The following is a 26,364-nucleotide window of genomic DNA, read 5'->3' as shown; positions in this document are numbered from 1 at the left end:
TGTACAACGCAAAATCAGATAAATAGGGTTACTGTGCCATTAATCATCTTAGGTGATTTATTCATCTCACCCATTGGAACACATGATTTAGAACAGCGCACAATATGAAAAATGAACGTTCATATCTGCATATGTTAAAATTCGCTCTCGCTAAACTTTCATTTCAACCGACTGTTGTCCACTAGGAGGTTGATTACAGTCGCAGATAACAGAAAGCAGTCGATCTCTCTCTGAAAAAAAAACTAGTCTAGAGGCCGTATGGCATCCATTTCTGCCGAGCATCAATCCGCTGGGTTTCTGCTCACGTGTCTCCGAAGTTCTCAAGTCAAGGTGTTTCGCCGTGTCGAGAATCTAAAATCTAAAACCGGGACATTGGGTGATCTTCATCGGGCCCGAAGGGAATCCAATAGTTGATATTCGATATCGTGATAATCGTTGTCACAAGCGCAGATACCGCTATTGACAAGCTCAATACGTCCGAGATGAGCGTCTAGCTTATAGTGATTGGACATGAGCCGAGACATCACACGAATAAAATCCCGACCCACATCCATTCCTCTGGCCCAAGGTTTCGTTGATACCTTCGGGATGATAGAATATAGCCACCGTCCTTATTCTCCATTGCTCCAAGATGTCTGCCAACTTTCTAGTATCCTTTGATGAGAGATATTGATAAATTCAATGAAGTAGATTGGTCTTTCGTATATGTCTAAAGCTCCCGCCTTAGCTAAAGAGTCTGCTTTTTCATTACCTGGAAAGGAGCAATATGAGGGATCCTGAACTAAGGTAATCCTGTACGATCTTACAGACAAAGCACGCAGGTGCTCGCAGATTTTCTCCAGAAAATATGGAATGTGCTTTCTAGGATTCACTGAACGGAGAGCTTCTATTGAGCTAAGGCTATCCGAGACAATAAAGTGATGATCGGTGGGCAAAGTATCAGTAATCCCAAGAGTATACTGCACAGCAGCAAATTCTGCGACGTAAACTGAAGCAGAATAATAGAGTTGGAATGAGGCAGTGAGGTTTTGATTGAATATTCCGAAGGCAGTGGGGCCATCGAGACTTGACCCGTCGCACCTCTCCATAGAAAATTGTGACAAAATTATAAAAATTGGTTTATGTGACTAAAAGCTGGGTTTGTAAGTAATTTTGGGTAGCTGAATTCATTTCAGTTACCAGTTTTGAAATTCTATATTTCCATTTTCGACTATTTTTATGTAAACTCATTTGAATGCGTCGGTCGTTAAAGAGTTAATATACACGTTAATAATAGCAGCCAATCACATCGAATGCTAGAAATGGTTGACAAAACTAGTACAAATCACTCATTTTTCAGCAATATGATGGTTAGGCAATCAATTTGTAAGAAGATTTATAAGCCATGAGGCGTCTCCATATGGGAATATTCAAAATATAGATATAAAAACTTCGGCGCGAAAATGCGCAAGATGAGGCCTGTATATTCCGAAATTTTGAGTAAGATTCATGATAAATGACCCATGGGAGACCATCTCAAAAATTGTAAGACGCGTAAAGATAAATCACTTATATGACTTTCAATTTCTCAATTGATTTTTCTTAATTCAGAACAAACGTAAGTGATATTTGCCCAAAAAGCTTAAATCTATAGTTTAACACATTCATTCTTCTTTCTGAAGCACTCAAAACAACTCCAATCGAACTACATAGCCGTTTAAAATTCGAAGGTACGAAGAATTCTTATGAATTGAATTGAACACAAATCCTTGACATCACTTGCTTCAACGACATGTTAAAAATTCACTTTTCATCTGATTTTGGTAAAATTTGAAGATAATTTTATTCAAACTAAGAAAAAAGCAGAATTGATATTATGTGCCATGTAATCGAAGTACAAGGACATACATCGGGTTTGAGAACTGAGCTCGACAAGCCTTTCAAAATTCTGCAGTTACCAATGGGCACAAGATATCGCACCGGATGAGCAATCGATATGAGAGGTCCTAAATTTTTCATCGAAAGCACTCCCATCAGCACTTCTAGCCTCATCGTATGGATCGAGTGTATGCACCCCAAAGCAATACGCAAACAATAATAGTTTGATGAAGTGTATGTTCGCAGCGGAGTGAAAACAGAAACACCCGTACTCCATCAACGACAATATCGTTATTTGGTATAGCCTGATCAAGTCTCCTTGGTCACCCACCATGCTCCGGATATTGTACGGAGAAAGTTGATCCTTTGTTGTCACTTCTGTTTCAGATAGCTAATGTAACATCCCCTGGTACATTCAGAGTCAAACCAGACCCCAAGCTATACTAGACACGAGTAACTCAGTTTTCTCCATGGAGAATTCGATACCCAGCTGGAGGGTCCAAGCCCCCTTAACATCCAAGAAAACTGATATCATCTACTCTTTACTAGCATAGGCCATTTCAATTTCCGTTGCGTTTGCGGAAGCCAACTTGTGTATCTGACAGTCAGTCATTTGCTTCGAGCCAATTGTCAAGGCAAAGCAAGGCCATTTTTTCGAACAACTTCAGGATGCAAGACACCATTGCACTTGGTCGATAGGAGTTGTGATCGGAGGCTGGGTTTTCCTGGTTTTTTTATGGCAATGAGCTTCACTTGCCTCCAGTCATGAGGGACAATCTTAGAAACTTATTAAATAAATTCAACAAGCGTCTCTTGGTAGTGTGGCAGATTCTTCAATAAGTCGAATTTGGTTCTGTCTGGTCCTGCGACTCCACAGAGAGCTCCACAATCGAAAAAGGGGGACGTGGCGCGATGGATCTTCTGTTCCGGGGCGGAATCCGGACAAACCTTCCTGGCGAAATCGAATATCCCACGGATTGAGTATTCCACGCTCTTGTTAATACTGTTTCGGTTTCGTATACGCCGGGTCGTGCCCCAAAGAGGTCTCATCGATGTTTCTCTCGTTAGCCCGTCAACGAACCGGCGCCAGTAGCTACGTTCCTTGGCTTTCACTAAACTCTTCATTCGCTTTTCTAACATCGCATACTGTCGATAGATAGCTGGTTTTTCCCACCATGGGTTGGGAGGACAGCTACGAAAGTTCGCGTCTGGTGCGCATTTAGTCTGAGTTTGAATCGCGGTGTCGAGAATCTAGCCAGCCAGGAACCCGAACTCTTCCTACGGAGGAAACTCGTGTGTGGATACGATTTGGCCGGATATCGCGGACGCGTAGCTCTTTCAATCAATATTTCGTGTGAGGTCATACGAAATAACGTTAGCAATAGTAATTACGATTGGCAGAGAGTCGCTGCCGTGGGGATCAGGGTTTACTTTTCACATGCAATCTTACCGCAGCGATGTGTTATTTCACCCGTGTTCAAAATGGTCACTGTCGCCGACGCAAAATCATAAACAGCTGTTCGCAGCGAGCACAAGAAAACCGTTCGGCAGAATCAAAACAAACCACCGCAACATAGAACAGTTCGTTCTGACCTAAAGAGGCAGAAGGAAAATCAAATTACATTCAAGTGCGCCCAATGATGAGTCAATGCGCGCTCACGCAAGGGTCATATATGCTTCATCGGCATTTTCGGTGCCACTGCCGGTCACAGCGCATTCGAAGACGATAATTATATCGATATTTGACTTCGCGCGGTGGCTTGGATAATAAAACATTTGTGCAGAGTTGACAACAATATTCATTGTTAACATTCTGTACCAAAACAAATCCAAATAAAATCGATTCAAAAATCGATTATTTGTAAATAGCTAGCTTTAGGAAAGTAGGTATATAAACCAAAAAATTGTATAATAAAATCAAGTTGAAATCGAGCAGTCGAAAGTACCACTTCACTCAGTCGAAAATCCTTTACTTCGTGTCCAGACCCTGGAGTTCTTCGTTGGTTTTTCCACCTTGTTAAATCCAAAGTCAAATTACTTCCTTGTTTGTAACGCAAGCGGGGAAGCAAATTGTCTTACGACCAGAATTAGTATTGGTTTGTTACGCAGAACGATACTAACTGGACGAGGAATTCCCGGCTTATTAAGCTATAGCGTGTGGTATTTGTAACGCAGGTGCCACAAACTATACTTAGTCTAGAATTAGAAGTGGCTTGTACCGCAGGACGCTTCTAACTAGACCCAGCACCCCCTTCTGCGGCGAAAGATCGTTCGGCGGAACGATATATGGTGGCTCCAGAGAGGATTTATCCTCACAATTCTCGCCACAGAAGGCACGAAGTAAAGAAAAACTACTAAGTCCTACACTGACCAAGCTACGGTAGTGGAAAAAGGCATAAACATTAAGCGAACACCTACAAACTGTGGTGGAAAAACGCTAGAAACACAGCGTGTCCGTAGCTTATAACGGACAGTAATACGCATTGCAATACGCGTCACTTACAAAATCGCTAATAAGGCGTATCCGCAGCCAATAGCGGATTCGGTGAAAACAAACAGTGCTTGAATAAGATATCACAATATATATCACACCGTGCGATATATCACTAGTGAATCTAAAACAAGCCGAAAGAGAAAGCGGATCTAAAGGATGGCATCTGGAGGATACGCGCACAACCCGAATGGGAATTGCCGCCTGTGCAAGGATAAGGACAGCGCGGACGAATGGATGGTCGAGTGCTCAAAGTGTTGGAACTGGTTCCACATGACCTGCACCAAACTTGAGAAAAGACCCTCCACTAAGGACCTCTGGCACTGCCCAAAGTGCAAAGAGGAAATAATGGAGCTCCAGCAACTAAGAAAGGAGCTGGAGGATCAAAAGAAGAAGACTACCAGGAGTGTGTCCAAGGAACGCGGACCAGCAGACACTGTAGAGCTGCTAAGACGCCAATTTGAGGCACAAATGGAAAGCCAAAAATTGCGTGATGAGGCATTTCAAAAAGCCATGATTGAGATGGCAACCAAAATGCACCAAGTAAAAATGGACCCCGAAGCGGGACAACAAATGGCTCCGACAATCAAATTGCCGGATGAAATTACAAACTTACTGAGGAGGCAAACAGCAACACCCCTCCCAGTTTTCAACGGAAATTACAAGGATTGGCCAAATTTCAAACGGCTTTACGAACAAAGCAAACGAGAAGGTCAATTCAGCGATACCGACAACATAAACAGACTTATGGCAAGTCTAGGCAAGGCAGCAAAGGTACACGTAAGTGCCTTGCTGATGGATCCAGGAAACGAGAAACATGTAGTAGAAACTCTGGATAGTATTTACGGACAACCGTTGGCTATATACAACGAACTATGGAAGGATTTGGCAAAGTTACGGAACCCACGCATGGAATACCCTCAAAGCATGGTGGACTTCGTAGTGACTCTCGGAAATTTGGTGTCCAACATGTCCATGATACAGTGTGAGGATTATTTAACTAATCCGTTGCAGATGGCTGAACTTGTTTGCCGCTTACCACTGAACTTAAGAGAACAATGGGCGGACAAGGAAGCAGAAGCAATGATTCCGCAAGAAGGACGACCACGGCAAAAACTCACACTAAAGGAATTACACGAGTTTTTGAAACCGCAACAGCAAAGAGCAACACTTCTTATTGCACAAAAGGTGTGTCAATCTGAGAAGGAAAACCCGAAAAATGAGCGCCAATCAAGAGTCAATATGCACGCTGAAACAACATCCAGATCCCAAGCCAAATGTTCCTGTTGTAGTCAACAACACTGGATAGTAGCATGCCCGGTCTTTAAAAAGATGAGTGTGGAAAAAAGACGAGAACTGGCACTAGAGAAACGCATGTGCTTTAACTGTTTACGCCAAGGACACTCCTTTAGAAACTGTCAAATGAGGCCAAACTGCAGAACAGAAGGATGTACAGCATATCATCACACATTTCTTCACGTCAGACCAAAAACAAATGATGAAAAACGAGCCTCCCAAAAGGAGGAAACAAAACAAAAAATCAAGGAACCTTCAGGACAATCAAAAGACAACAAGAAGAACCAAGATAAGAAGGAAGTGAAAGAAATAGATGCGCAAGCTCCAACATCGTCCACCTCGAAGGAACAAGAAGATGTGCGCACTAACATACACGCTACCAAAAGAAATAAGGTCTACTACCAAATACTGCCGGTTACACTTTATGCGCAAGGAAGACAATTAGAAACCTTCGCATTTTTGGATCACGGCTCATCGAACAGTCTAATCCTCGACGACTTGGCCAAAGATTTAGGTTTGCAAGGGCCAGTATCACCATTATGCATAAAATGGACAAATGACTCCGTACACGAAGATAACGAAAGCCAAAGCGTATGTTTCAAAATATCAGGCGACAACAAAATTCGATACCAAATGGAAAGTGTACGTACAGTAAAAAAATTATCCTTGCCACGACAGACACTTGACTACAAGGATCTTCATGACAACTACAACCATCTTAAAAACCTTCCTATTCAAGGATACGAGAATGCTGAGCCGACATTACTTATTGGACTTGATCATCCCCGACTATTAACAGCAACAAAACAGAGAGCAAGCAAAGTCGGTCCAGTTGCCGCTAAAACACCAATAGGATGGGTCATTTACGGAAGGACCAACTCCCGACATCAAGGAGAAATATATTCCTGTGTAGTAGAGGAGCAAGACTCACTACGAGAAGAAATGAGGAAATACTTCTCAACGGAAGAGTTTGGCGTTAAGGTTAGCACCACTAACCAACAGAGCGAGGAGGATAGACGAGCTGAAAAATTGATAAAAGAAACAATGAAGTATGACGGGAGTCAATACGAAATTGGCCTTTTATGGAAACAAGCCAGGCCCATAATGCCAAAATCAGAAAGCTTCAAGGGAGCATTAAAGAGGTTAGAATACACTGAAACTAAGATGAGGAAAAACCCTGAGTTTGCCCAATGGTACACGGACAAAATTAAGGAATACGTTGAAAAGGGATACGCACGAAAATTAACAGCAAACGAGATAACACTAACAACCGATAAAACATACTATTTGCCTCATTTCGCTGTCGTAAATCCTAATAAAACACCTTTAAAACCGCGACTTGTATTTGACGCAGCTGCCAAGGTACAAGGATTATCGCTCAACACTGAATTACTCTCTGGTCCCGATAACTTGACATCGCTCTTTGGAATTTTACTGAGATTCCGAGAAGGAAAGTGCGCAGTAGCAGGAGACATCCAAGAGATGTTCTCACAAATTAAAATACGCAAAGAGGATCAGGAGGCTCAACGATTCTTATGGAGGGACGGTAAGGCTTCAAATACCATGGGACACTACGTAATGCAGGTAATGACGTTTGGAGCAACCTGCTCACCTGCATGTGCCCAAGCAGTAAAGAATGCAAACGCAGAGAACTACCGAGATTGCGATCCGGTGGCAGCGAACGCCATTATAAAACAACACAATGTTGACGATTATCTGGACAGTTTCTCGACAGCGGAGGAAGCCAGTGCAGTCACGTTCGGAGTTATAAAAATTCATGAAGCTGCACACTTCACACTAAGAAACATCATTTCAAACGATGCCGAAATGCTGGACGTTCTACCTGAACGCAACGTCGCGAGACAATCCACCCAAAAGGAATTTATTGAAAAAACTGCAACATCAGAGAAAGTCCTCGGAGTATACTGGGACACGACGCAAGACACAATTGGGTATAGAATAGCAGACTTCAAGTCCAACGCCATACCGACCAAAAGAGAAGTCCTCTCAACAATTGCCAGAATCTTCGACCCTCTTGGATTAATAGCGCATATTACGATTGGAGGTAAATTACTAATGCAACAAGCCTGGAAAGAAGGTATAGACTGGGATGAGAAAATATCTACGAAACTAATGGAAGATTGGACGATTTGGACAAATAGACTATCCACAATATCATATCTGAGAATTTCTAGGTGTTTCTCTCCCAACATACCGGACGCAAAATCATTGGAATTGCATATCTTTGTTGATGCATCAGAATCAGCGTTCGCCGCGGCAGCATAAATACGAGCAGAAACCTTACATGGATACGACGTAAGCCTAATAGCAGCAAAAACGAGAGTTGCACCAAATAAAGCCATGTCAATTCCAAGGCTAGAACTTCAAGCCGCGGTGTTAGGCACACGATTGAAAACAACCGTTTTAAAGGAACTTCGATTGAATATTACAAACGTAACCATGTGGACAGATAGCACCACTGTACTCTCCTGGATACGAAGTGACCATCGCAGGTATAAAACATTTGTAGCCAACCGAGTAAGCGAAATACTCGACGACACAACGATCTCCCAATGGAGGTGGGTACCATCAGGAATGAATCCGGCAGACGAAGCAACACGGAACATCCAACCTACGGAATCTATATGGTATACAGGAGCGACGTACCTAAATACAAAAGTGGAATCATGGCCAAAGGAGAAAGGTGCAGTCATTGAAACTTCAGAAGAAAAAAGGGTTTGCAGCGTTCAAGAAATACAACCTGCGAACATTATTATGCACACAACTTGGTGCTCGGATTGGGGACGACTAAAGAAGGCAGTTTGTTACTGGCTCAAATACATGGAAAAATTGAGGACGAAAGTATCAAACTCCAGATATGATGAGACAATTACTTCTGATCATTATAAGCGAGCAGAAATCCTATTGTTACAACAAGCACAGCAAGAAGCTTTTCCATCCGAGCTAGTGGCTCTGATCAACGGCGAAGGTATTTACCAGAACAGCTCTGTAGCAGATCACGAGCTTGCATTAGATGAAAACCGTCTCATCCGAATCAGCGGACGAATACAAAACATGACTCCAGTACTATTACCAAACAAGGGACATATAACGAATTTGATCATAAAACAATACCACGAGAAATTTCTACACCGTGAAACGGAAGCAGTTATAGCTCAAATACGACAGCATTTCTGGATAATCAAGATTAGGGCGGCAGTAAAAAGAGTGAATGCAAGATGTCAACTCTGCAGAAACAAGAAGGCAAGCCCTCACCCTCCAAAAATGGGCACATTGCCAAGCTGCCGCACCACTCCAAATTTAAAACCATTTACACACACCGGTATAGACTTCTTTGGACCAATGGAAGTTACTGTAGGAAGAAGATGTGAAAAACGCTGGGGTGCACTCTTCACCTGTATGGCTACTCGAGCTATACACCTGGAACTAGCAGACGACTTAAGTACAGACGCGCTTCTCATCTGCATAAAAAACTTACAAAACAGGCGCGGCAAGGTCTGTGAAATGTACAGCGATAACGGCACCAATATGGTTGGCGCAAGTAATCAGATGAAGGAATTAGAAATCAGAACAGCGATCGAAGGAATAAAATGGAATTTTATTCCACCATCAGCTCCACACTTTGGAGGAGCATGGGAACGTATGATACAAGAGGTTAAAAAATTACTAAATGAAAAGCTATGGCCAGTATCAAAACCCAAGGAGAGCGTACTTAGGAATGCTCTAATCGAGATAGAGCATCTCCTGAACAGTCGCCCGTTAACACATATACCATTAAGCTCCAACGATGATGAACCCCTGACACCAAATCATTTTTTGATTGGATGCGCAGGAGGAACGTATCCTTCACTCGACGACACGTCGCGAGCCGAGGCAACAAGAGAACACTGGAAAAAGGCTCAAATGGCAACTACTAAATTTTGGGATCGGTGGAGTACAGAATACCTTCCTAAACTGAACAAACGAGAAAAATGGAAACAGAACACAGAACCACTCCAGCCTGATGATGTCGTTGTTTTTCCAGACGAACAACGGAAAGGGAAGTTTCATAAAGGAATTATAACCGAAGTAAGGAAGGCGCAGGATGGCCAAACAAGGTCTGCGGTCGTTCGCACTGAAAACTCTAAATTAGTTAGGCCAACTGTAAAATTGGCCAAATTAGACGTAAAGGCAGATACGGTATTCACCGGTCACATACAGGAAATATCACCAAAACGAAAAGACGTCTTCCCGCAAAATAGTAGCTCAAATGCAAAGGCAAATATGACAGATTGGGGTAAGCGACAAAAAATCGACATAGAGCTAGTAAAACAACTAGCAGAAAAGCACAAAGCCGCTCATCCAACCAAACCGAAAAAGAAAACTATTCGAGCTAGGCCAAACATGTGGGCAAAAATGCTCGTCACTACAGCAGCAGTACTATCTTTAAATACAACGTCTAGTATGACCATCAAACCCGTACCAAATGCGGGACTTTTATTCGATCACGAAGCTACCTATTTAATACAAACCGGAATTTGGGACACACAAATTACTACAAACATATCTCCCACCGACGATGTAAAACTCATTGACACGATACACAGAAACATCGAAGACGCTATAAATGGACTAAAGCAGAAAATAAAAAATCCAACACTCATCGACTTGGCTACCTCGATTGAACAACAGTGTTACGCCGCGAAGCAGGAAATTTTGGAACCAGCTCGAGTAAAAAGAGGAAAGGGAATTTTTGGATTCCTTAAAGACATACTATTCGGAGGCGATGATCTGACAGAGCAAATCGAGGCTATCCGAATGAACGAAGAACAAAAAATTCATGACGTCACACATAGCATGAATCAGCTAAGGGAAAGAACCCTGCAACAAAACAATCAATTTGAACAACGGATTCACCACGCATTAGATGGAATCAAACTTTTGAACAAACAGTTCGCGATGAACTATGCAGAAACTCTAGCCAACCATCTGATGGACACAATAATGGTGGCTAAACAACTGATCGAGAGTATTCTCACACGTCACAGAAAATTGAAACGTATACCCATCACCATAGAAGAAAGAAATGAATTCATCCAACAAGCGAACCTGCGACTTCCTGCAAATCACTACATACCCGAGGATGAGTTTGCAACCCATTATAAACTCAAAATAAAGAATGATTCGTATCACATCACGATGAGATCTATTGTGATACTAAGAGCTAATCATTCGAAAATTTCAAGGTTATAGCTATACCAGACTTTGAAAACAGAACAAAAATTCATGTTGATCAACCAAGAATCGCCATCAATCAGCACAACCAGTATTTCTATCCCTCTAATGAGGCAAGGAAACTAAACGAAACACACTTCCTCTGCTTCAAGCCAACAATACAGATGGAAATGTCATGCGTGCCAGCAGCAATATTTCACAAGCGTCCCGTAAGAAACTGCAATATTACAACTTTCGATAACCTGCCCACCGATTACGCGGAAGTAATCATATTATCACAACCAAACACACTACTATACTACGCAAAAGATCCAAATACAATCACGATACTCTGCAATAAGGAATTGAATTTCACCTCATACAACATAGCGGTTGTAAAATTAGATCCTGGTTGTGAAATACGAACCAAGCACAGCGTAACGTACGCTAGCATTGGCGGAACTTCAAAGCAACAAAAAATATACTTCAAACGCCACGATCAAATACCTCAATGGAAAAACGACAATTTCAATGCGTCAGAAGACACTTGGGAAACAACAGAACTTGATCCGATAGCTGCAACCCATTCATCCTATCACAACGATCCTGAAACAAAGGCGATAAATCATCATGTTCCGGTCATAGTAGCAGCGGTATCATCAGTACTTGTTGTAGCCACGATAATCAGCGCCCTTTACTATAAGAAAGGCAGTCGACGTTACACCATTAGAACATCGAGCAGACCAACTCCACTTCCAAGACGACCACCGAGAATAATTCCACGAACAACAGCTGCAAATAGTGTTACACAAATTTAAAGCAAGTGCATTAATAACTTAAACAAATATTAAAAAATAACTTGAAAGATAGGAACGTTATCATTTATTAAATATTAAACTAGGCTCCAAAAACATAAATCATTAGTAGGTAACAAAAGTAAATATTATATGAACCTTTATAATCAAATAGGCATCGAAAATCTCGACAAGCAAGATGACCATCGGCGCGTCGGCTAGTTTTTCGTAAGGTCTATGGGATAGACTTACGGGGGGCAATATGTCGCCGACGCAAAATCATAAACAGCTGTTCGCAGCGAGCACAAGAAAACCGTTCGGCAGAATCAAAACAAACCACCGCAACATAGAACAGTTCGTTCTGACCTAAAGAGGCAGAAGGAAAATCAAATTACATTCAAGTGCGCCCAATGATGAGTCAATGCGCGCTCACGCAAGGGTCATATATGCTTCATCGGCATTTTCGGTGCCACTGCCGGTCACAGCGCATTCGAAGACGATAATTATATCGATATTTGACTTCGCGCGGTGGCTTGGATAATAAAACATTTGTGCAGAGTTGACAACAATATTCATTGTTAACATTCTGTACCAAAACAAATCCAAATAAAATCGATTCAAAAATCGATTATTTGTAAATAGCTAGCTTTAGGAAAGTAGGTATATAAACCAAAAAATTGTATAATAAAATCAAGTTGAAATCGAGCAGTCGAAAGTACCACTTCACTCAGTCGAAAATCCTTTACTTCGTGTCCAGACCCTGGAGTTCTTCGTTGGTTTTTCCACCTTGTTAAATCCAAAGTCAAATTACTTCCTTGTTTGTAACGCAAGCGGGGAAGCAAATTGTCTTACGACCAGAATTAGTATTGGTTTGTTACGCAGAACGATACTAACTGGACGAGGAATTCCCGGCTTATTAAGCTATAGCGTGTGGTATTTGTAACGCAGGTGCCACAAACTATACTTAGTCTAGAATTAGAAGTGGCTTGTACCGCAGGACGCTTCTAACTAGACCCAGCACCCCCTTCTGCGGCGAAAGATCGTTCGGCGGAACGATAGTCACATTGAAGTTGTCATGTCGTACCGTAGAAGTTAAAATCACCTAAAACTAGCCTTGGTTCGGGGAAAAGTTCTGCAATATCGTAAAGCTGTTGGTGGCCAACTGAGGCTCGAGGTAAAATGCAAAGGTTTTTGCCTTTCATTCTAGTTTGGCAAGCGACAGCTTGAATGCCTGGTGGCAAGAGGAGGTTGAGTCGATTGAAAGAATAGCACTTTTTGATCCCCAAAAGTACTCCTCCGTAATAGTTTTCTCGATCCAAGCGAATATTATTAAAATCGTCAACATTCAGGTGTATTTCTAAAGTAAGCCATGTTTCGCATAATGCAAATGCATCGTGTTTCAAATTATTTATTAAAATGTTAAAAGAATCGATTTTTGGGATAATGCTTCTGCAATTCTACTGTATAACAGTGATCAAATCCGTGACCTCGTACGATGAATTGGCCATAACGAATCTTATTACTACAATGCGAGGCTGTGTATCCAAATTGTTTACAATTAGTACAGTTCATGACCCGCGTCACAAAAGGGCGAACAGGTAGACGAATCTTGTCAAAGAGAAAGTAGTTAGGCAGGGCTGATCCGGCGAATATCACCCGATAAGAGTCTGAGTTAATATATGTCCTCTTTCCGTCAGACGATCCCGATCCCGCACACTTCAACCCGATTTGCTGGTACGTAAACTCTCTAATCCGTCGTAAAGGCCCGTAGTCAGCAATAACATTTGCCTGATTCAAACTATTTACCACCATCTGAAGCTTATCAGGGCGAATTTTCGATATTTCCGCCACGGCCGATTATCGCTACATCACTGCAAATTCAAACACTTTGACCCGGAAACGGATCACATAAGGCCCGGTGGCAGAACATGGATATATCTTGAGACGGGGAGTCGATTTTGTTTCTACATCCATCTTATCTTGAGGTGAGCCATTGTGAAGGGAATTCATTTTTGTATTGCCCAGTGTACGTTAGTAGGAGCATCAATGTAATATAGTAGTGGTACTTATGTTTTATTTATAACGGTATCCAAGCTGCTCACAAGATGAGAAACGCTGCCACTGCTCTGGGGGTCATATAACTGCGAACACCACAAAGCACAATCGCGATTATCTCGAAATCATGTTTTCCAAAAACGTATTTGCGGTGACTACGATTGCCGAAAAAGTTTTCAACCGATTATTTAATTGTTCGTAATTTAACTGCCGTGTCCTTGAACGATTCCTACTTTTTGCAACCTTCTGAGTTAGAGGTCATTGAAAACTATCATTTTTATTTAAAAAATGATCGTAACTCGATAACGAAAATGATATCGATTCACTATCTTCAGCATAAATATGCGCAATGAAAAGTACTAAAATTTATTCATAGAGGGTATGAAGATAGACCCACTATTTAAAAAGTTACAGTTGAAAAACTGACTTTTTCAGAAACACCCTAAGTTAAAGAATAAAAATAATTTTAACATGAAAACCGATAATGCTATAACTTTGATGTATTTGAAAATGTTACTTGAAAAATATTTTTCTACAACTTTGCTGAAGTAAGTACCTTGCTATACCATTTTGTTCGAAAAATAATTTTTCGAAAATAATGTTCGAGAGGACCACCCTAGCTACATTTTACTTTAAAAGAAAGCCAATTTAATTCCCAAAAATATTCTCTCAGACATAATTTCTCTAAAATGAACGGTTTGGGAGTTATTGATTTTTGTACCGAAAAACTGCCCTTGTGACCCATAGTGGAGGGGTACTTGATGAGGGAAGGGCTGTTTAGGGAAGGGTGGTGAGTGATGTGAGGGGGGGGGCGTTCCCCTCACCGTATCCCCCCAAACTACGACTCTGTTAAAATACAGAAAACCTATGCAAGTGAAAAAAAATTAGGATTAGGTTGACGATGCTCAGAGTGATTGCATAATCAGGGATGCCAAAGGTACTGGTAAACTACATTTTTTCGGTATATTTACATTTGCACAAGCCGTACAGCCCGCTACAGCGACGCATCACTACAGCTCTTGCCAGAACGGTAGCCAAACCGAGTACATTTTCCCGTAGAGCAGTAGAATACATTTTTGTTTTGCTGCTGTACTCCGACTGCTCGGTGAGAGTGTGGTGTAGTAAAGTTTGTTCTCTCGCTTTGTACACTTTTCTCTGTGTAGTCAAAGGGAGAGGCCCGTACACGAAAGCGATGATCCCGGTCGTGGCGTAAACGAACCGCATTCATTGTCGTCGTTTGTGATTGAAAATATTGAATAGATTAAAAATATTAAAAAGTGTAAAATAAGGAAAGAAAAGCTGTACCGCTCGCGTCTGGTGGCTGTACTGGGGGCTGTATTTCTTTGTCATGTTACTGCTTTGCTTACAGACTGCCGTACAGCGCTGGGTGTCCTGCAATAGCGAACGACAGCAGCGTCAAATGAGAAATGAGAATGTAGGCAGAAAAATTGCAGCCGCAGAAAAGGTAGGCATTTTGCATCCTTGCGTATAACCTTTCTATAGGAGAAAGGCAAAAAATTGTTCCAGCTTATTTGGGAATTTCATACGTGACCGAACGATTCAGTCTATATTTCTGGAACCATAAATCCGATTCCTAAGAAATTTCATTGCAATCTATGGGGATAATATACCTTTCATTTCGTAAAAATCGGCCCGACCATTTTTGAGAAACTAATGTGAGTTTGGTAATTTTGAACGATGGACATTTTTTATCGATACTGCCGGAACATTTTACGGTGGGCAATGTGGCCAACAAGACTTCGAAAGAATGGTGGGGGGAAGGGTTTATCGGAGGTGTAACCAACCGCATTGTATACCTTCCATTTGATTCTTGGTTTGTGAAAATCGGTTCAGTCATCACCGAATAGACGATATGATTTTAATTCTGGAATATACCAGAGACCCGGGACTTCCGGAATTGTCGATAGTGGACAATAACTAAGAATCTTTAATTGTCCATCAGTGATCTAGATCTGCAAATCAGAGTTATTTTTTGTCCATTTCAGTAGATTTTGAACCTCTGAGATATTCTAATCGTAACGGTTTATATGGGAAATTCCTGTGTGACCGCATTAATCAACCTATAACTCCGGAACCTATAGTCAGATTGGAATAAAATTCAATAGCAGATAATGGCAGTGTTATTTCTTTCATTTGAAATGAAATTTGTTCAAATCGATCAAGAATTCATTGAGAAATAGACGGGATATTAACTTAGGAATTTGGCGATTTTCCGAGGGCATCAAGAACCGTCATAGGTGGCCAATGTGGTCAAAACTACTTCAATTGGCCATTATTAATCTAGATCCGCAAATAAAAGTAATGTTGCATACATTTTAATATGTATTTCATCATTTGGATATCATGTTAGTACCAGTTTATATGGGAATTTGCTGTGTGACCGCACTCTTCAACCCGAAACTCCGGAACCGGAGTTTCGATCAAAAAATATTCAATAGCAGCCGATGGGAAGGTTGTACCTTTCATTTGAGACTAATTTTGTGCAAATCGGTTCAGCCATCTCTGAGAAACAGAGGTGACATTTTTTTCCACATACACATACATACATACACACAGACATTTTCCGATATCGATGAACTGAGTCGAATGGTATATGTGAATCGGCCCTCAGGACCTCGGTTAAAAAGTCGATGTTTGGAGCAATTGCATAACCTTTCTATATGAGAAAGGCAAAACGTGTTTTGCGAAAATTGTTATAGCTTCGATAATTTTTAATATTTTTTTACGTTCTCGAGTAGATTTTGCAAATTGGACATTGTACTACGCTAGACGTATAACAAGTATTTCATTAAAATATAGCTACATAAATTACCAAAAATTAAAACTTTTTCCTGCATCTAAACATATATAACCCATTAACCCTCCGGAAGTCGCACAATTAGCTCACTGAACGAGCAGCCGCAGCTGCTCTAAGACGATTTCGCCAGATTTTCAGAGCAGCGTGCACTCAGTGCACTAGCGTGACTCCCGGAAGGTTAAAGTTTGTTTGAAGCAACAAATCCATTTTCGTATTTGGGTTATCAAGTGAAGACCTCATCAAAATGCTTCCCGGTTGCGCCCCGGACAGGACCAGGTGTCCAACCATCTGTGTATTACCATTTCCTCGTTTACATTTATTCGACGACCTTAATGCATATATCCTCCTCCTCGATAAGGCCAGCTTGTATAGAAATGATCGATGCGTTTCCGTCATAGCACACGTACCATTGGTCAGGGCGCAGCTATCCTCGTGTTACTCACTTTTTTACCAGCAACAGCAAAGGTAAGACTCGTTTGAGTGTTATAGCGAGCTGGGTGATCCTATCCCTAGTTAAGGTCATGTATAAATGAAGTAAGGCATGAACAAAAACAGAAATATTATTCTGTTGAACGAAAGAGTGGTTTTTAATAAAATTGATGTTATATTTTTAGACACACTTCTTTCAACAGTTATGAAAATCAGCAAGTTGTTTATGCTAGATCCAAACCGCCAGATGCTTCATCCCCAACCTATCCACAGGTTCTACCGCTGCAATAAGCTCCTCACGATTCACGTGTATGTCAAAAAACCTTTTTCTTCTCGTTCTTTGGAGCTAGCGTCAATCCGGCACTAGCTTAGTCCTGTCACTAAGTTAGTGTTGGATTCTGATGAGACGAAGTTGAAACGCAAATTCCATAACTAACTTGCTCTTGAATCAAATGAACGTTGAATCAATGTACTTCGTCTTTACTATCACACTTAGACATATTTTGAGTAGCTGTAATACATTCATTTTCGCAACACAATGGAAAACGAAATTCCCAAATTATTAGTGTTTCAGGTTTGCTAATGAGCGTACCACTCTGGAACAAGCATACTTTGATTTAACTAGTATTAGATCAATATTCCAGCATAATTGTCTCACGTAAGAATTTCAACGTTAAAAAACAATTCACTATGACAAAAAGTATTTTTCATGATGCGTCATCAAAAGCAAGCTGTACTAATGGAAAATTGAATGACAAACAGTATGCTGATAGTATAATTTTGTCCAACACAAAAGAACATGTTTAAAACTTGCATTGCATTTTTCTCGACTGAATGATTTGGAATATGGGACAAATATGATTGGAACGGCATAGTACAATTACTCAATAATTACTTAGCTGTTTACTAACAAAATAATAAAAAAATTCCAAGTTTCTCTTGGATCATAAAACTTTAACAGAAACTTTCAATAAGTTTCATAAGTTTCAACAAAATCCTATCCAATCCATCCCATTCAAATAAATCTCTGGTCAATATTGAAGCATCCCTAAGCCTCGCATTCGTACACACAAGCTCTTATCACGCGAGCCATGCTTCGCGACGACGGATCTGATTCTTAGTTTTCACTACTTTTTCTCTTTTTCTCCCTTCCGCAGGAAACCACCCCCGAAGTGTGCTCTACTTTGACCGATCAGTTTAGGAAAATCAGAAGCAGAGCAGAGCACTCACCAAAGCAGACGGAAGGGAAATAGTAAAAATCACAACCCCAAAAAAGGGGTCAAACGACAAAAGCTCGACCTTACTCCGGTCAGTTGGAACAAAAGTGGTTCATTTCCATCAAGATATAGTAGCAGACGGACAAAGCAAAGGGAGGGAGAGGCTGGGTACGGTACACCTTTGCCACCCACGGCGCGGACGGACGGCAGAGCTTCACCATCAGTAGTTCAGAATGGAGACGATTAACAAGGAAAATATACAAATAGGTGATAATGGTGGACCAACGGCCATAGTAGCGGCAGCAGCGGTAGCCGGCCCTGCACTCACACCACCAGCGGCGACAGCGTCGATGACGGTTTTCGAGCTGGGAGAAGAAAAGTCCCAAATCGAGAAATCAGTTCACTCTCAGTCACAGTCGCCGTTGCAGCAGCCAGCGAATACGGGATTACGCGCCTGGTTCCGCAAGTCAAACACTTGTGGCAGTTTGTACGTGAAGTGTAGTTGCAGCTCCTTGGGTGGAGGACCGCACGCCACGACCGGAGAAGGGGTGGCCAAAGGTGTGGGCAGCAATAGTCGCAATCGCAGTAGGCCTTTTTCGACATCGGAGAAGGATTTTCGCAAGATCAAGGTACTCCATGCTTTCGCACATCCCGACACGACTACTTTGTTCACGCACGAGAACAAATACGCGAATAACATTAGCGAATCACCGACACGGGCGCTGATAACTTCTGCCCAAGCTGGAGAGTTTGAAGTTCTGCACTCGACACATTCCAAGCGGCTGTCGATTCCGAACATCGATCCGGACTATGCGTTTCATCCGGAGTTCGTACTCAAGAAGGTAGCACCGAATAGCAACGGGTTCAGTAAAGAAGGCAAATCTGCGTCCGTTTCCATTCCGTCGGCTCGACGAGGTTATTTGAAGAAAGGATCCAAAAGCTTCCCAGGACTATCGCCATCCGACAGTAGCGTAGATTCGATACTGCGCTCCTTTGCGCAAAACTATTCCGAGTCTTCGAGTGTAGACGAAGTGAATGAAGAAGAAGAGCAGCAGAATTGTCAAAGTTGTGGAACCGAAGAGCTAAGCAGTTCACAGGATTCGTATGTGTCGTTTACTGCAGAGGAAAATCCTAGTCGAAGTTCATTTAGCAATCGCAACATCCGACAACTCTCACTCAAGTATGCCGGAATCGGTAGTGGTGACAGTGAAGAACCTGACCTAGCGAAAGACGATAAAACTGTCTGTGAAAGTGATATTCAATTAGTGGAGAACAAGCGAAGTATTCCGATTCCAACGAGCAAAGCGAATGTTAGTGGTGTTTTAGCAACTCCAGGTACCAGCAGTAGTGATATTATTTGTGATAGCGCTCAAAGTATTTGTAATAGCGACAGTAGTAGCAATGAGAGTAGCCCACGGAGCCCACCGTCGCAGTTGTTGAATCCGACTCCGTGTTCCTCGGCGGGTCGAACCGTCAAACCAAAGCTAGACTCTTCAGCGCATGAGTTCTTCATACTGTCCGGTATACTAGGACCAATGGGCAATGGATCGTCACTCATGCGGAAAACCTCCAAGATTGTGCCGAATGTCGACGCACCGGTCAAGGAGAAGGTGAGTTGATGGATACATGAACAAAAAAGGGAAATGACATTTAATCAAGTTTAAACGAATTGCTACTACTTCAATTGAAAAGTGACGCCACAACGCTAATTGACTTTTTCAACAACAAACTGATCACGGGATGCGTGGAAGAGCACATAGCGTCTCACGTTCTGATCGTTGTTTAGCTTGGCTCGGAATGACTAAGATTGTTTGCCCGCATCCAGCGGCCAGCGACTGATTGTTGATTAAGATCGAATTAAGTCGGCCACTGGTGTTTGGCATTGAACGGACATTCGTTGGGAATTAGTGTTCATTGATTTTGAAGACGAGTGTTTGTTTCGGGGGAAACCGAAAACTTTAAAGTGCGATGTTTTTGTCACGCCAATTGAACCATTGAGTCAATAGATATACGAAACAATAATATTATTGTGAATCGGCTTGGTTTCCGCAATTGTTTTAGAAATGTTACATCTATGTTCGATTGATTGAATCTAGATTATTGTACTAAATGACAATTTCATTCCAATCAGTCTGTCAACGGCAATCTAAATTAAAATGACACGAAAATCTTCAATATACAATATATTAAGAAGCTCTGGAAAGGTGATTGACGATCAAATTTTTTAGAAACAAATCCCAATTAATGAACGTTTGCTGTAGTTGATTTAAGGTAGGGGGGGGGGTGGAGGTAAGGGTTTAAGATGTGAGATAAGCACAGTTTCCAGTCCTGCACAAATAACACTTCGAATAAATTGAATAAATGAAAGAAAAATAATAAAACAAATGAAAATTTAAAATAATTATGAAGCAAATAAATAAAAAAGTTATTCATGAAATGGCCAGAATGAAATATATAAATAAAATTAAAAAAATAAATCAAATTAGCTCAAAGGAAAACTAGACAATATAAAAAAATAATGAAATTAAGATAGTAAATTGAATTGTTTCAAGCTAACAAACTGTCATCCAATAATAAAAAGAACTGACTAAACCGAAATAATAAAATGAAGAAACTTAATAAAATAAATGAAACTGGTGAAAATTAATAATTTAATAATATGAATAAAAACAAAAAAATTAATAATATCAATAATATAAATAATATGAATAATATGGATAAAATTAACATTTTCATACTCAATATTTTTCTTGAACATGGTTCCAAAACCGTTTTTCTTAAAAGTGTTAAAGTAAAGAAACACGAAAAACCTGTTTTGATCAAGTTAGATTCTTATCTAGCAGTGTGAGAAGCTGCTCAATTTTTACAACCGACACTTCTGCAAAGTTGTCAATTCGGCAGAAAAGATAGCCGAAAGCAGTCTATATTGATACAATTTATCAGTTTTCAACAATATTTGAAGACAACGAAGATATATCAAAATATATTTTTCACCGATAACAGAAAATGTCTCTGGCAGTACTGCTCCAGTGAAATCCAATTAGAACAATTGCAATAACTTCAGTTCTACGGATATTTTTTGTAACTATTAGCGCTCAAATAAACGAGGATAGTCACAATTGTTAGTTTTACTTTTTTGTGAGGAAATCTTGTTTGACCCCAAAGTTATAGCTGTTTGAAAACGTGGTTGTTTATAAATAACAGGGTATACAGAGGGTTCATAAAATCAATAAAATAAATAGAACGAATAAAATAAACGAAATGAAGAAAGTGATAAAAGGAATAAAAATATTTTCTTTCTATATATTTTATCATTTTTTGCCTTTCTCATATAGAAAGGTTATGCAATTGCTCCAAAAACCGACTTTCTAACGGAGTCCCGGAGGGCCGAGTGTCATATACCATTCGACTCAGTTCGTCGAGATTGGAAAATGTCTGTGTGTGTATGTATGTGCGGATATATTAACAAAATATCCACATCGTTTTCTCGGAGATGGCTGAACCGATTTTCACAAACTTAGTCACGAATGGAAGGTACAAGGCTCCATTCGGCTGCTATTGAATTTCATTTAGTTTTGATTTCCGGTTCCGGAGTTACGAGTTGAGGAGTACGGTTACATAGAAAATCTTGATATAATTTGTCCACATCGGTTTCCCGGAATTTTCTGAACCGATTATCACAAACTTAGTCTTAAATGAAAGGTACAACGTTGCCATCGGCTGCTATTGAACTTTGTGTGGGTTGGACTTCTAGTTCCTGAATTACAGGATGATGAGTACGATCACGCAGAAAATCCCGATTTCAACGGATACTGCGATTAATGTATAAAGGTGAGATTTTTTCAAAAATGTGACCGCAACTGCTTGGATTTGTAGTTTTATGTCACTAACAGTCATTTAAAGTTTATTTGGCCACATTGACCACCATTGACGGATCCGGACGCCCAGGCGAAAGTATCCAAGAATAATAATTACTAGACCGATTAAACCAAACGTAAATGAAAGCTTTTACTACCCCGTAAACTGCTATTAAATTTAATTCTGATCCGACTTACGGTTCCGGTGTTGCGTGTTGTGGCATGCGGTCACATAGAAAATTCCAACTTAAAATGATACCTCGATGAAGGCAAAAAGGTAAAAATTTTGCTAAAATGAATATATCTTTGTGTCAAACAACTTGCATTAGCCGTTCTATGTCACTGACGGCCAACCGAAGTCTCGACGACCGCATTGACCATCATAGACGGTTCCGGAAGTGCCCCGGAAGAATCACCACCTATAAATATTAACAAACTCACATCAGTTTATCGGGGATGGTTGGGACGATCTTCACAACTTAGTCCCAAATGAAAAGTATATAATCGCCATACATGTGTATAAAATTTCGTACGGTTCTCTTATATGGTTCCGGAAATATAGATCGAACCCTCCGGTCACATATGAAATTCCCACATAAGCCGGAACAATTTTTTTTTCTTAAGGGGACTACATGAAGTTTCAGAAATCGAAGCATAGTACTTTCGATGCCAAATATCTCCAAAATGCATGAAACGACTAGATATTGTGGTATGTCGAAATTTTTTTTGGCTGCTATTGAATTTTATGTCGCTTTGAATCCGTTTCCGGAATTACGGCTTTAACCCACAAAAAGACAAGGGATCTCAGAGGCCCGGTTAGATACTGTTCTCTAGTTTCGATTAACTTGTAATTTGAAATACAAATGATCGAATGTTTTCGGGGCTTCGACTCTCTCTGATAAAACGACAAAACAAGAGGCTTACGATTTCGTTGGGTTTTAGGAGTGATGCTTCTTGAAGTCACAATTATAAGAGTGCGACCACACATATAAACTGATACCACTATAACAGTCTAAATCACTAATGACACCCCAAAGTCGTTTTGACATTAGCCATACACCTAGAAAACATCGTGTAAATTTACGTATCCTGACCCCGGCATATACGAGCATCAAAAATGACTTACTTTTAAGTTTGATTTTAATTTTACATGACGTTGTATTTCGTAAATCACGTAATTTTACTCCACATATAGCGTTTGTTCTGAATGGCAGTAAGTGTAATTTTATGTCATTGCGCATGTAATGTATATGTTTCATGTGAAATTAAACGGAGCACGGTTATATTTCGTCATTTCGTGAATTACGGTTTGTTAAATTCTATCATGCTTGCAATTACGTCAACGATAAAACTTATATTTTTTTGATATGCATCTACGACGGTTTTTGAGTTCACAGAAGTAGGAACTGAATAAGAAAATTATAAAATCGAATTTATATTTTTAATGCCAAATGTCTTTAAAATGCATGAAACGTTGAAATTTGATCAAATCTCGAAAAAAAAGTCGACCAAGATTGACTTTTTTGTATTTTCGCAAATTTTTGCCTTTGCTTTTCTCATATAGAAAGGTTATGCAATCACTCTGAAAATCGTCAACCTAATTTTCTTTCGACTGACATAGGATTTATGGATTTTACAGGAGCGTAGCTAGGGGAGTAAGGAGGACATCAGGTCCTGCGAGCGTGTGTAGGTGCAAAGTGTATTAACCCTAGAAAGTTGCACTGGGGTACAAATGTACCCCACGCCTTCTTTGGAGTCGTATGAAAACGAGAATTCGGTATTTACCGACCTGGGACCCTCATCATAATTCAATTTAGAGTTCCTAGTAAGAGTAGAAAAAGGTGGTTTGCTTATAGCCTTTGTGGAAGCAGGTGTCAAAGTAGGCGTGGGGTACATTTGTACCCCTGTTTACGGTTGCCGTTAGTGTTTCGTCAGATTTCGTGCTGTCAGTGGAAATGTGATTCGTGACAATACCAGTTTAAATACTGGTTGTTTTATTGCGTAAATAACAACTAGTGTTGATTGGGCGTCAACGCAGCAGAAGAGGTTACCAAATTTTTAAGTCTTTATTGAATAGCGGAGTTCAAAATTTCCTGAAATAGCTGAGTTCATGTAAAATACTTCATTAAATCAAATTTGTGTCTTACGTTTAGTATTCTTCTGTTCGTTTCGCTTTTCCTGCGCCTTATCAATAACAAGAACGACTTGATCCTGAGAACCTAACGGTAATACAATTGTAGAAATTGTAGAAATGATAACTGCAATTACATTGCTTTGGTCACCTAACTTTTACCGGTGCCGTTTATACTATTAGTTTCTGTGGTAAGCGTTTCGCTGAACCTATGGTGGTTATAGGATAGTTGAGTGTAAATGCTGAAAATTATTTTTCTTACCACTTTTTGTACGGGAACTACTTTTAGGCCCTCAATGATCTTAATTTTAATCTCTTATAAATTATAACATTTTAGAAATTAAGCTAGAATAGCTTCTTAACCCATTATTGCCCAACTTATTTTTCACGAGCATCACAAATTGAGTTTTCCGATCGGAAAAAAATGATGTGGTCATTCCAGTAAAATTATTTTCGTACTCAAAGCAGCCGATATAATAAGGAACAACCAGTGAAAATTTCAGCTTGATCGATTAATTGGTTCCTGAGATATCGTGATCGCCGCGAATGAACTTTTCAACAAAATACAACTCCGAGATAATCGAGTTTTACTGTCGATGCAGCGAGTCAACGGTCTAGCGTATCAAACACTACGCACCGCCTACGAGTGGTCGATGGGTAGCGGTCTATGAATAGCTATAACTCAATATGTAGTATTCCGATCTTAATGAAATTTTGAGAAAAATTTTCTCAGCGTATGTAGTTTCAGAATATCTAATTTACAAAAATTCGATTTTTTTTCATCCTGACAGAAATGTGTAACTCCTTAAGGGAAAATTGATTGAAAACAAAGCGTAAACACCGGTTTAACCACTCTAACTTCTCTAAACGTATTCTGCAAGAGTATACGAACAATAATAATTCATTTATAATGCCTGTTCTACGTTATTGTTTTAGTAATAGGAGTTTTTCTTATCACCCACTATATATAGTAGGTTGGGCAATAATGGGTTAATGTTACCAACTATTTTACTAGCACAGCACTCGACTCACTTCCATGCGGTTTGCCTGACTTCTTTTGTCGATTTCCCCGTTGTACTATGATAGGGTAGCAAGGGCTGTTGTCCGTGAACGGCTCATGTCAGGGAACCATGGGTTTGCGAGCAGATGTTGTCCGAGTGAAGCGCGTTGACCGAAGGGTCGTTGACAACTAGTATTATATGATCGTTTTTAATCATTTATTTAATTTATTTAATTTAATTTTGCAGCGGATAAAAAAGTTGTTCTCATTTTTGCTCATTTTTATTGTTTTATTGTTTATATTTTATAGTTTTTCAAAGCAATGGTTCGCAAGTATAATTTGCGCACAGTAACTGCAGTAACAGTAACGTTGCGTGTTACCAATGTATTACTGGTCAGAAATATTTTTTCATTTCAATTTCCACCCCATTTCGTGGTATTTTCCAAAACACGATTTTCAAACTTTTACTCTTCAAAATATTTGCACTTTTTAAAATATATCGAAATTCCATTTTTTACCGTTTCAAGTCCATCCTTTGAATTTTTAGAATCATTTGATTTTTTTCAAATCGGTTCAAAATTCGCAATTATGGTAAGCGATTTTTTCACTTTTTATTTTGTTCAAACCAATTTATGTATCATTGATTCAATAAATTCCTTACTTTCACTTGCACAGCTGTTTTCAAAATTTAAACACGAAGAAAGTGATGTATTATACATTTCTTTTGTTTGCATTTTTACCTGCGAAAAATGCGATCAAACGCGTGGGGTACATTTATACCCCAGTGCAACGTTCTAGGCTGGAAAACGCAAGTGAAACGTTCTAGGGTTAAGAGTGTAATAGACATTTCCACAATTATATTGAACATAATCTGTCATGGAGTCATCGTTTGAAGAAATGAGAAAGGCACAATTGCACCGTTAGGTGGATTAAAACAGGTTTTACTTATTTGAAGTTACTTATTTTGCTCATTATCCGAGACAAGTTCCAAATCGATCCAATGGTTATAGGTTTGAAAACTAGCTGCTGGCAAACACAAATTTAAGCAATGATAAGTGATAAAGGCGAGGATGAAGGTAAATCCTGACATCTTACAACTGTTTGTTGAATATTACTAACGGTGGTAGATAGAAAAATGAAAAACAAATATAAAATTCGGCTGGTTTTTTTAAAGCAATCATTACTGTGATGAAAAATGGGCGCTG

The 26,364-nt window shown here is 40.1% G+C and overlaps 2 protein-coding genes across 2 annotated transcripts in view; both read left to right on the top strand.

Moving 5' to 3' along the window:
• Positions 1-26,364, top strand: part of LOC131683327 (cGMP-dependent protein kinase, isozyme 1) — a 118,697-nt gene that overhangs the window by 55,549 nt on the left and 36,784 nt on the right. The window contains exon 2 of the mRNA XM_058965205.1: positions 18,112-19,781. Within this exon, the coding sequence (XP_058821188.1) occupies positions 18,405-19,781 (1,377 nt within the window). The 5' untranslated portion in view covers positions 18,112-18,404. The remainder of the gene's footprint in view (positions 1-18,111; positions 19,782-26,364) is intronic.
• On the top strand, positions 4,508-7,930 carry LOC131679442 (uncharacterized). The gene has a single exon (XM_058960172.1). The coding sequence runs from the start codon at positions 4,508-4,510 to the stop codon at positions 7,928-7,930; it is 3,423 nt and encodes a 1,140-aa protein (XP_058816155.1).

Source organism: Topomyia yanbarensis, chromosome 2 (assembly GCF_030247195.1).
Source record: "Topomyia yanbarensis strain Yona2022 chromosome 2, ASM3024719v1, whole genome shotgun sequence".
Taxonomy (NCBI): domain Eukaryota; kingdom Metazoa; phylum Arthropoda; class Insecta; order Diptera; family Culicidae; genus Topomyia; species Topomyia yanbarensis.
This window is presented reverse-complemented; position numbering and strand designations above follow the sequence as displayed.

Bases quoted from the DNA above. Each gene is read 5' to 3' on its own strand.
- LOC131679442 (XM_058960172.1), top strand. From the start codon at position 4,508: ATGGCATCTGGAGGATACGCGCACAACCCGAATGGGAATTGCCGCCTG.